Source organism: Rhinolophus hipposideros (assembly GCF_964194185.1).
Source record: "Rhinolophus hipposideros genome assembly, chromosome: 8".
Classification (NCBI taxonomy): Eukaryota; Metazoa; Chordata; class Mammalia; order Chiroptera; family Rhinolophidae; genus Rhinolophus; species Rhinolophus hipposideros.
Window position 1 is genome coordinate 73,084,497 of NC_138054.1, and position 14,727 is coordinate 73,099,223.

A 14,727-nucleotide genomic window follows, 5' to 3' on the forward strand; every position below is an offset into this window, starting at 1 on the left:
TTGTTTGTTTTAATACATTATTTTCCCCAAATCCTCAAATTGATGATCCTTTACTCATTAGCCTCTCAAACTAGCTGACCCGCCCCTCATTCGCAGCAGGAACCCTAAGCAAGATCTGGATGTTGTTCCATGTGAAAACTCTGAAGGAACAGCTGGATTTCGCTCCCCCGGGAGCGGGAGAATGGTGGGGTTAGGGAAGGGGTCTAACGACTGGAGGTCCGTCCCCGCCCCTCCTCTGCCTCACCCGCCTGGGGGGCGGAGTCTCGTGGGTCCCGCCCACGGGGGCGGGGAGGGAGTCTCGGCTGCCGGCAGCTTCAGCTCGGCTGGTTCCGGGTTGAGAGGCTGCGTTAGGACCCGAGCAGTGGCCGCTGAGCCGGCGGAGGTAAGGAGACGCGCCGGGCCGGGTCTTGGGGTCGGGATCGGGCAGCTGAACGTGATCGCACCCCTCCTCTTCTCTGCCAGGGACAGCGGCTCCGCCTGGCTTCACCCCCCCGCCCCAGAATTCCCTATCCCTAGCTTCTCCCCCTCCCCCCACCGCACCCATCCCGGGATTTCAACCCCCACCCCAAGGCCTCTGTCCCCCTCCTGGATCCCCTTCTCCCAGCACCCATTCCTTCGGATTATCCCTTCTCTTAGAAGCTTTTTGCCAGGAGTCCCTTCCCTTAGATACCCACGGCCCCCTCCCTCCAGCACCCATCGCTCCAGGTCACCCACTACCCCGAGACCACCTTCCCGGACTCGCATCTTCGGCAGTCTCGGCCCCGCACCTCTTCCTCGCGTTCCGCCCTTCCGAACAGTCCCCCTTCCTTCCCCTGTAGCGCCTGCTCCTGCCTCTCCCGGCCTGCTGCCCACCACCGTCCCTCGGTGCTGCCCCCGACCGCGCGGCGCTCGCTCCGCCGCCCCCTTGCGTCTCAGGCCCCTGTCTCCGCCGCCCCCGGCGCCATGGCGTGCAGCCTCAAGGACGAGCTGCTCTGCTCCATCTGTCTGAGCATCTACCAGGACCCGGTGAGCCTGGGTTGCGAGCACTACTTCTGCCGCCGCTGCATCACCGAGCACTGGGTGCGGCAGGAGGCGCAGGGCGCCCGCGACTGCCCCGAATGCCGGCGCACGTTTGCGGAGCCGGTGCTGGCGCCCAGCCTCAAGCTGGCCAACATCGTGGAGCGCTACAGCGCCTTCCCGCTGGACGCCATCCTCAATGCGCGCCGCGCCGCGCGACCCTGCCAGGCGCACGACAAGGTCAAGCTCTTCTGCCTCACGGACCGCGAGCTGCTCTGCTTCTTCTGCGACGAGCCCGCGCTGCACGAGCAGCACCAGGTAACCGGCATCGACGACGCCTTTGAGGAGTTGCAGGTGAGCAGCCACGCGGGTCTGGGGCAGGGGGTGGGGCCGGCCCGGGGGCGGAGTCAGGGCTGGACCGTGGGCGGGGCCCAGTCAGAATTGTCAAGGGGCGGGGCCGCCGGCAGGGTCAGGGCCCTATCAGAATTGATACAAGGCGGGGCCTTGGGTGGGGTCTGAGATAGACCCGAAGTGGGCTAGGTCCATGGCTGGGAAGAGGTCACCAATGGAGTGGGATGGCAGGAACAAACGAGATCAGAGCTGGAACAGGTACAGGCTGGGGCAGTGTTTGAGACTGGGCTGAATCCGAGCTCTATAAGGGCAGGGCCACTGTCAGGGGTTGTGGGGGCTGGACCTGGAGATAGGGCCCGTGTATAAACGGTTTAGGACAGAGCTGGGGACAAAGACAGGGATTGGGATGGGAACATGCCAAGGCTAGACAGGGAACGGGGCCACCATCCGAGGATTGGTCAGGACTGTATGGAATAGCTGAGCAGCAGGCGTGGAGGCCCAGTGGGGCGGGGCTCAGTCAGGTGTGTACCAGGACCAAGGGGACAACACGAGGACTACACTGTTGGGCGGGTCAGGATGAAATCTGAGAGAGTCTAAGTAGGGCCAGCAAACAGCTGAGAGGGTGGGATTGGGTGCCAAAGATTAGACCATGGTGTGTGAGGGGTTAAGGCTGGGATCCAGTGTAGATACTGTAAACACCATTTGGGGTTTAAACCAGAATAGAACCTAGGTTGGGGGGGGGGGTCAGGACTCGAAGGCTCTAAATTTGTAGAATAAGACCCTGAGGTGAGGTGATTGGAGAAGGGATGGAGTGGTCCTCTAGGACTCCACAGGGGCTTTCGATGACTGCCTTGGCTCTGTCACCCATATCAGGAGCTTTGAGGAGTAAAGGAAATAGTACATGCATGGTACAACCTAAGCATAATCAGCTGAGGACTGTATTTGGTATCCCTTAAACCTTCCCATCTTCACTAACTCCTACTCAATTCTCAAAACTCTGCTCAAACATCCTCTATGAGTAAGCGTTCCCCAAGCTCCACTGGCCAAAAAAATAGCATTAGAGCTACATTTCCCCTAATGTTCTCTGTTAATACATATGATATTTTGAAAAGTGTGTTTCAAGATCAGCTGTGCTAGGGAAATAGAGTATATTCTCTATACACCTCTTAGAGGATTCTCAGTGTATATTTGCATATTAAAGGCTTGGAGAAATCTCAGAGCAAAGAAACTCATTTTACTGTGTTTAATAAAATGGTTCTCAAGCTTATTGGAACATGGAATCTTTTTCTTAAGCTAAGCCATTTAAATCTAGCAGCCCATGTCTCTGGCCTTGGCATACCAGTCTAGCACACAGTTCCCCAAGAGCAGGGACAGTCTCTTATTCATCATGTCTATGGCCCCAAAGCCTGGCACAGGCCCTGTCCAAAAGCACGTGTCAGTAAAGACTGAATGAATGACTAACCTTGGCCTGAGCTTGCCCAAACTGTGGAGCCTTTGGAAGCAGGTTTTTGGCTCAAACATTTTACGAAAATGCAGTGGACTAACCTGGGACATAGTGAGCTCTCAGGCCCTCGAGCTGCTTATGCAGAAGCTAAATGACTACTGTGCCCCATCTTGTAGGCTCCCCTCCTCTGCTTACACTTGTGTCTCTGTGAGTCAAGCTGCACCTGGCAGATGCCCATGGATATGAGCGTTGGTCCCAGGAGAAATGGCCCCAGGTTCACCATCACCCCCTCACTCTCCCATTCATCCCAAAACCACAACTGACTCCTTTCCAGTCTGGCTCTTTGAGGATGGAGAGCAATGGTTGGGGGCTCTGGGAGCTTGCAGAAGGCTAATATTGGCCCTCCACCGCCAGAATTCCTTGTACACTGGTAGCCCCGTCTCCCCGTCTCCCTATCTCCCCATCTATGAAGTCACATAAGCAGGGAAGAGGAGAGAACCTTTGACAGGACTGGGCACAGATTGTAAGAGTTTGAAGGGACTGTGTCTGAAACCATCTGTCCAACTTCTTCATGACATACGTGTGGAGACTGAGATCCAGGCAGGTGATGTGCCTTACCCAAAGTTACCCTGCCAGACAATGAGAGATCTGGGCCAGAAAGCACAGCCTGACCCGGGCCAGATCTCTCCCCTGCCGCTCACCTCCTCCTCTCCCTGTCTGATTTTCTAGCTGGAGAGGCCTCTCTGCCTTTGGAGCTTTGGTTCCCCTGCCTGCAAACAAGGAAATCAGAATTATTGTGTTTTGGTTTTTTGTAGTCCATTCCTTGTCCTGGGGAATGCAGGAGAAACTGAATGTATATTTTCTCCAAGTGTTATTGAAACACTTTCATTCTTGGGTGAAAAGAAACCCAAATTGCCACTCACTTGCCCTCTAGTGTACTGCCCTGGGGTCAGACACATTTTCGTTCCAAACCTTCCTTCAGCACTATCTGTATAACTTGGCAAGTCACTACATGTAAGCCTTGATGCTCCCATCTGTAAACTGAGGTCAGGATGATTCTTTCCTACCAGAATTTTCATGAGGCTGACCTGAGACGAACCTGCTGTTTGAGACGCCTGACATATGGTAGGGGCTGGGTCAGCATGCATTCTCGTTCCTTCTCCTACCTGTGAGAACTCATGTGCCCAGCTGGGAGAATGCCCAGACCCACCTCTCTTGCCTGAGGAAAGCTGGCTTTGGTGCGTCCTTTGGGCTTGGCAACAAGGTGGTAGAGAAACATGCCTTCCCACTGGAGAGGTAAGCTCCTGGGTGAGGTTCAAACCACTCCCTCCCCGCACCTGCCTCTCTCTCCTGGGGAAGTAGGGCTCATTAGCTAGTTATGCTCTGGGAATGAGGCTGAGCCTGTACGTCACACACCCTCCTCTCCCAGCTGCAGTCTCCTGGAGCCTGGGATTGGGCCTCTCTCCCGAAGAATAACAGTCAGAGCTGGCAGGGCCTTGGAGATCATCTGGTACAACCTTCACTTGACAGATGGGGAAATGACAGAGGGGAGGGAGGGACCTTGCCCAAGGCCTCCAGTCCAGAGAAGGCTGCACCTGGGTTCAGCTGGAGACCCCTCACACCCCGCCTAGCAGTTGGCCTGGAGCTTTGACATTTATTATAAATCCTGGAGGCAGCAGAGCAGAAAGGTTAAGAGCTCTGGCTTTGTACTCAGGCAGCTGCAACCCTGGCGCTACCATTTTCTGGCTGTGTGACCTTAGGAAAGTTACTTACCATCTCTGAACCCACATCCCTCATTGATAGCATGGGAGTAAGGGGGTTGGATTAATTTGCAAGAACTTCATAATGCACTTGGCACATAGTAAGCACCAAATAAATAATAACAGCTCTAGTATGTTACATCATACTCTGCACTGTTGACATTTACAGCCAGATGAGTTTTTGTTGTGCAAGGAAATCCTGTGCATTGTATGTTTAGCAGCACCCCTGGCCTCTCTCTACCTACAAGATGCCAGTAGCACATCCTCCCCAGAAGCTGTGACAACCGAAGTATTTCACATCTCCCCTAGAGTCAAAATCACCCCTGGTTGAGAACCCTGGAGAAGTCCTACTCAGCTTTCCAGGCTCAGCTCAAATGTCATCTCCGCCGTGAAGCTTTCCCTTACCTGCCAAGCAGAATAGCTGTGTACTCTCCAGCTTCCAATACTGGGGTCCGATTCTGGCGTCATCATCGAAAGTCTGTGTGTGCTCGGTCAGCTCAGTTCACTTCTCTAAGCTTCCACCCGCTCGTCTGTAACACGGGTGAGGGAGGCAGCGTCAGAAGAGCCTGATACTGTGCTTAGCACAGATCAGCACCTGACAGTGTTTAAATATCTTCATTTTTTCTGATTATAAAATCAGCATAATAAACGGAGCTATATGCAGATAATATAAAAGTTAAAATCCTCCCATTACCCCACCTCATAGAAAAACATGGTTAGATTTGCTTTCTAGTTCTGTGGAATTGTGCAAATAGCATGTGAGCGTGTGTGTGAGTGTATGTGTCTGAGAGTACGTGTGTGCATGCCTTCCCTTTTTTCACTGCGGAGCACTGGACCACAGGGCAAAGGGGAGGGAGGGAGCTGCATCTGGATCAGCAGGGTTTGGGGCTTCTCAGCCAATATTTACTGAGCCTTAGCCCACTGCCTAAGACTGTACTAAGCGCTTTTCTGGTATCACCTCATTTCATCTTCGTAACAACCTGTCCAGTGGGTACTGTAATTTGCTCCTTTGACAGATAAGGAAACAGCGGCTCAGGAATGCAGTGACTTGGTTCAGTCACCCAGCTAGTAAATCACAGGGACAGGATTTGAAGCCAGTCTGACGGGGCCACTCATAGCCTCTGAGGGCTGGGTAGTTGTCGTCCCCCCCACCCTGCTCGTCTTTGTCTTTTGAGTACTCAGCACAGGGTCAGGCTAAGGACACAGATTGTCTGGACCAGCTGATGCACTGAGGGCTGGTGGCTGGATGTCGTCTTGGTCAGGCATGGCATCTGGCTCTGACCATCTCAGCTTCCTAACCTCCACAGAAGGGATCAGATTCAGACCCAGCCACCCCCTCCAGCCCTCATGTGACCACTGGAGCCTTTCCCAAGGCCTCCTTCGTGCCAAGGGAGACAGCGGTGGATCAGCCTTGGATGGGAGCCCTGGCAAGCTGGGCGTGGCGATTCAGAGACGCTAAGGCAGCCACTTGGGGAAAGAACAGGGTTAGGCGACTAGGTTCAAATCCTGGCTCTGGCGTCCTCCACCCAAGTGGAAAGTACTGCCTTCTCCGCACGTTTTCCCAGCCTGGGAAATGGAAGTGGGAACAAGACGGTCTATTTCATGTGTAGGAGGGAGAGTTGCTGGCTATCCAAAGAAATAACAGATACGAAGGTACTTTATTTTGTACTGTCGATGGGGAGGCAGCCAGCTTTTCTGTGTCCTGGGAAGCAGCCTCTGCTGTTATTTTTCCCAGAGGTCAGGATTAATGTGCAAACAGCAGCCTTCATGGGGGCGAGGCTGGCAGTGAGTCAAACCCAGGGCTGGCTGCTGGCATCTCCACTGCCCCTTCACAGGGGATCTGTGGGCAGCCAGGAATGACCAGTTCATCCAGGACACCTTGGCTAAGTACAGGCCACAGTGTAGAATCTTAGAGATGAAGTTGGGGGCCTCAGGACATTTATAGACAGAAAGGGTCTGGTGGGGAGTGACAACAGAAATAATAACTCTAAAAAAACACTAGCCAAAGTTATTGGGCACTTGCATTGTGCCAAGTACTATTAAGGACATTGAATCCACACAACAGCCCTTTTTCCTTTCCCTAATCCCTGAGCTGGACTGGGATCAGCACCAATGTACAGATAATGACACTGAGGCTGAGAGGTTCAGTAACTTGCCAAGATCACACAGCAAGTAGGAGGCAGAGCTGGGATCCAGACCCAGGTCTGTCTGGCTCAGAACTCACCCTCCTCACCAATGCTCTAACTGCCTCAAGGAGCACCAGTTGGGGAGACACCTCAGAAACCATCCAATTCCACCCTCTCCCCACTTTCCGGATGGGGAAACTGACTTGCCCAAGGTTAGACCAGAACTCAGCTCTCTGGACTCTCATCCAGTGGTATTTTCATCGCACCATTTACCTTTGGGACCTTGAGCTCTGCTTGGACACTTGGGGTGGGTGTGGAAGACTTGGAGGTGGGCTGCATTTTGGATTCAGGGATTCAGTCAATAACTTCTTCAGTTGCCATTCGTGCTATGGATCCTAAGGCCAGGGCCTCTGCGGGGCCCAGGAGAGAATGGACTGGCCCTGGCCCTGCTGTGGTCCTCTCTCCCTCTCTCAATTCTCACGCAACCGTATGAGTTGGGTCTCATTGCTCCATTTTTCAAATGAGGAAACAGGTTCAGAAACTGCTAAGTGTCACTGAAGGTGGAACTTGCACTCAGTTTATCTTGGTGATCAGGGGCTGGCATGGAAGTGAGCACACGTCCAGGTGACTTGTTGTGGCGTGAGGGGAGGGGAGAATGGGAAAGTGAGTCTCCACCAGCTCGAGAAGGACCTTGTATACACCATCCCTCATCCCAAGGAGTTTGGACTTTATCCTGGAGACTCTGGGGAACCAGGAATGGGTCTGAGCAGGCAAGCATGGCCTGTTCCAGTCTGCTCGGGGTGGACTGGTGGGAGAGCCTGGTGGGAAGCTGGAGGAGCAGCCAGGAGAGGTTGCCAGAAACCACAAGGCTCAGAGTGGACAGGGAGGGCTGGGGCTCAAAGACAGAAAAGATATACAAGAGTTCAGGTCTATCGAGAGTAGCAGCATTGGGTTCTGGGCATCGAAGACGGATTGGAGGGAAAGGAAAAAGGAGAGGCAAGTTCAGTTTTCCTTGTTAAGATTTCTGACATCCTTGGGTCAGAGAAGGGAAGAGAGAGCAGTACAGGGCATAGAGAAGGCAAGAGGCTCTTAAGCGCCTACTATGTGCCAGCACCACACTGGGCCATTTCTCAGGTGCTGTCTCACTTAATCCTCATCACAACCCCGTGATTGGCTCTTATTCCCATTTGACAGATAAGCACAGGTCACAGTGTAGAAACTTAGAGATGAAGTTGGGGGCCTCAGGACATTTATAGACAAAAAAGGATCTGATGGGGAGTGACAACAGAAATAATAACTCTAAAAAAACGCTGGCCAAAATTATTGGGCACTTGCATTGTGCCAAGTACTATTATGGGCATTGAATCCACACAACAGCCCTTTTTCCTTTCCCTAATCCCTGAGCCGGACTAGATAAAGGCTCTGAAAGGTAGGCCCTGAGAACAGAAGTGATCTGCCCAAGGTCGTGCAGTAGGGATTTGAACCCAGACTTTTCTGATGCCAGAGTTCATGTTATCTCCACTGGGTGACACTGATCAGTGAGGGGGCTGAGAAGAGTCCCTGAAGCCAAGGGGAGATGGCTTCCTGTAGCGGCTTTGTCCTCTGGGCTGGGAGAGGAGTGGCTTCTCAGGAGGGGAGGTCTGGCCTGGAGGACATGTGAGCCCTGGCTCTGTCCTCCCCATAGCTGTTGTCCCAGTCCGGCCCTCTCCAAATCTATGGGAGCCCTCTCAGGTGACATATTTGCATAATTGTTTTCTTTGGTCTACACCAGCCCTGACTCTGCTCTTGTCTTCGGAGGAAGAGCTGTGGAGAGCTGTGACTCCCATCCCCTCCTCCTGCCCTGCCCCAGCTCTGATGGGCCCCTGCAGGGCCCGGGCTGCCCTCCAAAGCCTCCTCTACCCCCAACCCTCACCCAGCGAGCCCCATGGCCTTTCCAGCCTGTGACTCCACACCCTGCCACATACCTGGCTTCAGCCATTCCCCAACTGGCCCTTACTTCTGCACACTCCAGGCAAGTCCCTGCCTGACCAGTTCTCTCCACCTGCAATGCTCTGGCCCCACCCTGCAGACTTGAAGGAACCCTGCCCATCTGTCTTCCCTGATCCTTTTTCCATTCAGAAATAAACTCTTCTAGACCCTCCCCAGGTCTGAGTCCCTATTTCACATATAATTGTCATTATTGTGATGATAATGACAACAGCTGAGCGTGACTGAGCACATCCTGAGCGTCCTGTCGGGTCATGAATAAAGTCACCTAATCCTGACAACACCACTGAGCCAGTGCTGTTATTAGCTGCACTTTACAGATTCAGAAACTGAGGCGGCAGGAGGGTGTCACAAACATGGCGGCTGGACTCATGCCTAGGTGTTCCCTCCATGTTTATCTTGTTCTCCCTGTCGTCTACCTGTTCACGTTTCTGCCTCCCCCACTAACTGCAAACTCCTCAAAGGCAAGAACTGTGCCTACAGCCCCTGGAGTGGCCAGCCCAAAGCCTGACCATGGGTGACCAGACACGATGGCTGTACTGAATTGAGTGGGAGACAGAGTGGCTGAGGAGTCAGAGCCCCTTACGAGCTGTGTGAGACCTTAGGCAAACCGCCTTACCTCGCTGACCTCCATTTATCCCTCTGCGAGATGGAGGTGATAACCTCTTGAGCTTGTGAGAATTAGGTGACACGACGCCTGTGAAATTCAAGCCCAGGTCACACCACCTCCAGCCCTTCTGGTTCTGAGCTCGGGCATCACAAGTATCCTCCACTGCAGTTAGCCCTGTCACTTTAGGAGTTTATCAATAGCTTTCTGTTTCCTGTCTGACCTCTGCTGGGAGTAAATTATCCGGTTGTTTGGTTCTCCTCTTTCAATCTGTGTGGCTATGGGCCAGTCAGTCCCTTTTCTTGGGCCTTAGTTTCCTGTTCTAGAAATCCAGAGGGTTGAACCAGATGGTCCCTGGGGCCGCTTTCTGCTCTGGCCACCTGAGGAGGCAGGGAGAGGCCTGGACACAGTGAGGGGTGAGGACATGGAGAAATGACGGAGAAGTCTCCTGTGGGACATTGTGACTGCTCTGCCTCCTGAGTGCTCAGTGTATGCCAAGCTCTGCCCTATGAGGCTAAATGCTTCTTACTGTTATCTCATTTCACCTTCCCAATGAGTAATATTATCCCCATTTCACAGTTGAGGGACCAGGGCACAGAGAAGTTAGGGTACCTGCCGAGGGTTACACAGCTAGTGCGTGGCTGAGCCAGTCTCCTATCACAGGTCTGATCCCAGGCCTGGAAGGGGATGGGTGGGAGTGGGGGTGGGGTGGAAGCAGAGCTCAGGAACCCTGTGGGTTCCAGGGTTTGGTTTTCCTAAGCTAGCTGTTCCCTCAGGCTCTGTAGCCCTCCGGGGCACAGCTGCCTGCCTAGAGCTCTCTCCACCTCCCACCCTTTCCAAGGTGAGCTCTGACCCAGCCTACTCTCTTTCCTGGCCAGACTCGTTCTGCAAACTGTTACCCAAGTCACTCTGTGCTTGGCCTTGTCCTAGGTACTAAGAGTGTAAAAATTTATCACACACAGTCCCTTCCCTCAAGAGTGCACAGTCTCGTGGGGGAGATTGACAGGTAACTTTGTAATTAACATGCACCGTGTGCCATAATGGTGCACGTGAAGGGCACTGTACATGCAGGACCAGCTAAGGACAGTTTGGAGAGTTTGATACAAGGCTTCTCAGTGGAGGTGACATTTGATCTGGGTCTTAAGAGATGAGTATGAGTCTAACAAGGGGAGCAAAACGGGTGCGCATTCCATAAAGAGGGAATAGCAGGTGCAAAGTCCTGGAAGACAACATGGCAAGATGCTTCGTGCATCTACAGCAGCCCTGTCCAATAGAACTTTCTGAAATAATGGAAGGTTGTTCATCTGTGCCGTCTGATACAGTAGCCGCTAGTTACCTGTGGCTTCTAAGCACTTGAAATGTGCAACCAGTGCAACTGAGGAACAGAATTTTCAATTTTATTTTATTTTAATTTCCTTTTACGTACCCACACGTGGCTAGTGGTTACTGTATTAGACAGTGCAGGTCTGGACCAAGAAATAAGGCTGGAGAAGAAATCGGGGTGATGGGCCTTGAATGCCATGCTCAGGTTGTGTGCCTTTCTCCCCAGACAACGTGGAAATATGGCAGAAGACGTTGGGGAAGACATGGGGACATACTGTCCTTTAGAACAGTCACTACAGCTGCGCTGTGGGCCACTTGAAGAGTGCAGGGGGCAGGGAGGAGGCTGGGGCCACAGTCCAGAAAAGAAGTGATTAAAAACCGAACAGGGGGAAGGAAGAGGGGGTACAGAAGATATAAAGAGGAGAAAACAAATTCCAGAGCAAACTTGAAGACTGATTGGATTGGTGGGTAGACAATGTCAAGGATGACGCCCAGATTTCTGTCTTCGTTGGCAGTGGGGGTGGGGTGCCTTTCACCGAGATGGGGAACAGGGGAGGAGGAGCAGATTTGGGGTCCCCTAACACTTCCAGCATTCACTGTGATGTTAATGTCTGTGTCCCTGTCTTTCCTTCAACTCATCTGCACCCTTCCTGAGGCATCATGGGCTGGGACTTTTCCCTCATCCCTCTCCCTGTTGCTTACAGCACCACATGGGGCCCAGGGAGGCCTCAGCATGTGTTTGTGGAATGGACAAATGAGTGTTCCATGGCTCCCAAGGTCCAAGAGGAAAGGGCAGGTCTGCTGTTCTTATTCCCCAGCCCTTGAAAGCAGGAAGGCATTGTCTGAGTCCCTCAGGTGCCCTGAGCAATGTCGGGAACGTGGCCTCCAGGGCTGTTTTCTCAGAGACCCTGAAGAGCTGCCTGGGTGGCTGGGTCTTTTGTAGACTCATGAGGACCACCAAGGGGGAGGATTGTAGCTCTCGGCCCATGCACGCAAACATCTGCATCTCAGCCAGAGTGTCCTGAACTGGACAGACCCAAGGCCATCGGGGAGGGCCTGAGGAGCAGTCATTCTGCACTCTGAGGTGAATGAGATCCATCTGCTGCAACGACTCAGCTGTACAGGAATCCATTAGGAATGACTTTCAGCTGTTAGTAATAGAGACTTGACTAAAGGAGCTGAAATTAGATGAGGGTATATTTCTCCTCCATGTAAAACAAGTCAGTAGGAAAGGACCCTAGGCAGTGGTGTGCTGGAGCCAGCTTGCACTGGGTTCCTAAGAGATGATTATTCAAACCTCTTCCCAGCTCCATGTCCAGTGACTTCACATTGATAGCTTGAAACTGGCTTTGGTGGGAACATTTACATCATGGAAACTGGCAAGCATTGTAAATTGGGGCTTCCCCCCACCCCGTTCCAGAGGGCAAGCTTCCTAGCACATCACTGAGTCCAGTGGCGATGTGGCCACCCGGCAGGGACCCAGACTCCTTCTTCCTTCTACTTCTGTGTTTTAGCTTGTGACTTCCATCTTTATAGTTGCCTTATGGCCTGAGGTGGCGACCAGTGTTCCAACCAGTATGTCTGTGCAAGTTCTCTACTCTCACAAAATAAGCTGTTCCTGTTTTTCTGTCTAACTGCTATTTTCATGCTGGTTTCTCAGAGAAGCCTTCCCTGACCAACCTACCTAAATTTACCCATCATCCCATACAGCTTATTTGCTCTAGAGAACAGACCATAATAGATAATTATCTGGTGTTAGTGTTATTTTCCTTGTTTATTATCTGTCTTCCCCACTAGATTGGAAGATCCCTGTGGGCAGGGACTGTGTCTGTCTTGTTCTCTGCTGTATCCCCAGTGCCTCAACAGTGCCTGGAACATAGTAGTTGCTCAATAAGCATTTGTGGCATGAATAATGGATAGTAAGCAAAGATAATTTTTTCTGCATTCTTCCTTTAGCATTTCATCGTGATTATTTTCCCTTTTTGCTACCTAGTATATAAAATTAGTTGGACTAGATGTTTTTTGATGGCCTGCCCTGCTCTGATGAGATGAATGAGTAGGTAGGAGGTGTGAACAGGTAAGTCAGCTCCCTGGCATCACTCACAGCCCAGGCTGACTAGGAGACCCAGACCCCGCCCAGAGGCTATTTCCATGGCAATTCATTCACAAAGTAAACTCCCTTGAGTTCCATCTCAGTACCAGGCCATTGATGTGTGCAGGGAATATGGAAAGGGACCATTGTAAAGGCCTGGAGGACTCATGGGCTAGTCTGAGGATGGAGGAAGGACAGACAAGACAACAACGAGTTATGATACAATGGGCTAAATGCCCAATCCAGCAGACAGCTGGACCCTGCATGGGGGGCACCCACCTGCACACCGTATTCGTTCATTTGACAAATAATTATTGAGGCCCTACTGTGTGCTAGGTACTATTGTAAGCACTGGGATAGAAGAATGAACAATGAACAAGCCAGACAGGGTTGCTACCCTCATGACACTCACAGTCTAGTAGAGGAGATGAGCAATAAACACATGGTCAGATAAATGAGCAAGATCGTCCCAGACAGCAGATGGTTCTGTGAAGACTGTGAAACAGGACGTGGGGATTCAGGGCGCAAGGGATGCCGCTGTAGGTGGGGGGGGGGGGGTCAAGCAAGACCTCTCTGAGGAGGTGGCAGCTGAGTTGCTACATCAATGATGCAAAGGAATCACGAAGGAGAGAATCTGAGGGTGGAGTTCACCAGAGTGGAGAGTGGAGGAAGCAGCAAGTGCCAAGTTGTAAGGTTGAAACAAGCTCAGAATGATGGAAGAACAGGAAAAAGATCACTTTGGCCGGATGGGAGTGAGTGGGGAAGGAGGGTGGAGACAGAGGTGGGACCAGGTATGAGGAGTGAGGCACTTGCTTCGGGCACAAGATTGAAGCAGGCGCCCCAAAACTCAGTCATCAAGATGAATAATATTTAATGCAATTTAAAAAAAATCAAAATTAATGCAAAGAAAACCCCACCTCTGATGAACAAAATATTTCATTTTTAAGTAAAGACAAGATGACTCGCAATGCTGTGCTGAGCCCTATTGGAACGTGAGGCAAAGGGAAAGGCAGTAATACTGATCCTATCCTTATTTAACATTTTGATATGTCCCATTGTGGATTTCTGTTCTTGTTTATCATGGGTGTCATCACTGCTGAAAACATGTCAGCAGTGATCTCCAGAAGCAGACTGCCTGAGTCACATTTCTGGCTTGATGCTTGCATGCTTAGCTGTACGCTTTGGGGACGGTCTCTTGTCCTCTCTGTACCAGTTTCTCCATTGGAAACTGGGGATAATAGTAGTGCCCACCTCAGTGTTAGTGAGGGGATTTGATGACCCAATACAAGCAAAGGGCTGAGAAGAGTGTCCAGCCCACTGGAAGCACTAAGAGAATGTTGTCAGTTAATCTTAGCGATGACAGTGGTACGTCTTGGTTCTCCTCAGAGGGTGCTAAGCAAGGAGCGCCGGCCACCGCAGGCCACCAGATTAGGGTGGGGCAGAATGTATGTGGCGGTCCAGAAGCTCCTCGGATGCCAAAGAGGAGGCTGTTGCCAAATTCCAGATGAAAGGTGGAAAGATGGGAACAGACTCTGGAAGTCCTTAGGAACAGAGACTACAGGACTTGGTGGTTGTCGAACTGTGATGGGAGGAGGGTGCTGGAAGAAGGGAAGACAAGGCCGGGATAACTCCCAGCGCCTGCAGCGGTCGAGGCTGGGCTCTGCATCACCACGGAATACCTGGTCTGGCCCGGGCCTCCATCTCGGCCTTGTGTTGTTCCAGAGGGAGCTGAAGGAGCAGCTTCAGGCCCTTCAGGACAGCGAGCGGGAGCACACGGAGGCGCTGCAGCTGCTCAAGCGACAGCTGGCGGAGACCAAGGTGAACCTGGCCTGGGCACCCGAGTGGAACCGGCTGGGTCGGGGTAGGGGCTTCTTGGGGCGGGGCCAGCGGGGAAGGAGAGGGGCGGGGACTCGGGTTTGCTGTGGAGGCGGGGCTTCGAGGGGCCAAACATCACTTGAGAGGGGAGGAGCCTTGGGGGGGAGCCAAAGCTGGGGCATCAGCAAAGGTGAATGGGGCGGGACCCACTCCAGGTGACTGAGGCC

General features: G+C 52.4%; 1 protein-coding gene across 3 annotated transcripts in view; it reads left to right on the forward strand.

Moving 5' to 3' along the window:
* Positions 1–297: 297 nt before the first annotated feature.
* The window catches only part of TRIM62 (tripartite motif containing 62), a 30,745-nt gene continuing 16,315 nt past the window's right edge, over positions 298–14,727 (forward strand). The window contains exons 1-3 of one of the 3 annotated variants that reach the window (XM_081057845.1): positions 298–382; positions 463–1,350; positions 14,408–14,503. In XM_081057845.1, coding sequence (XP_080913971.1) covers positions 943–1,350; positions 14,408–14,503 — 504 coding nt within the window. In that variant the 5' untranslated portion in view covers positions 298–382; positions 463–942. The remainder of the gene's footprint in view (positions 383–462; positions 1,351–14,407; positions 14,504–14,727) is intronic. The other 2 variants (XM_081057844.1, XM_081057846.1) reach the window with 2 other exon arrangements.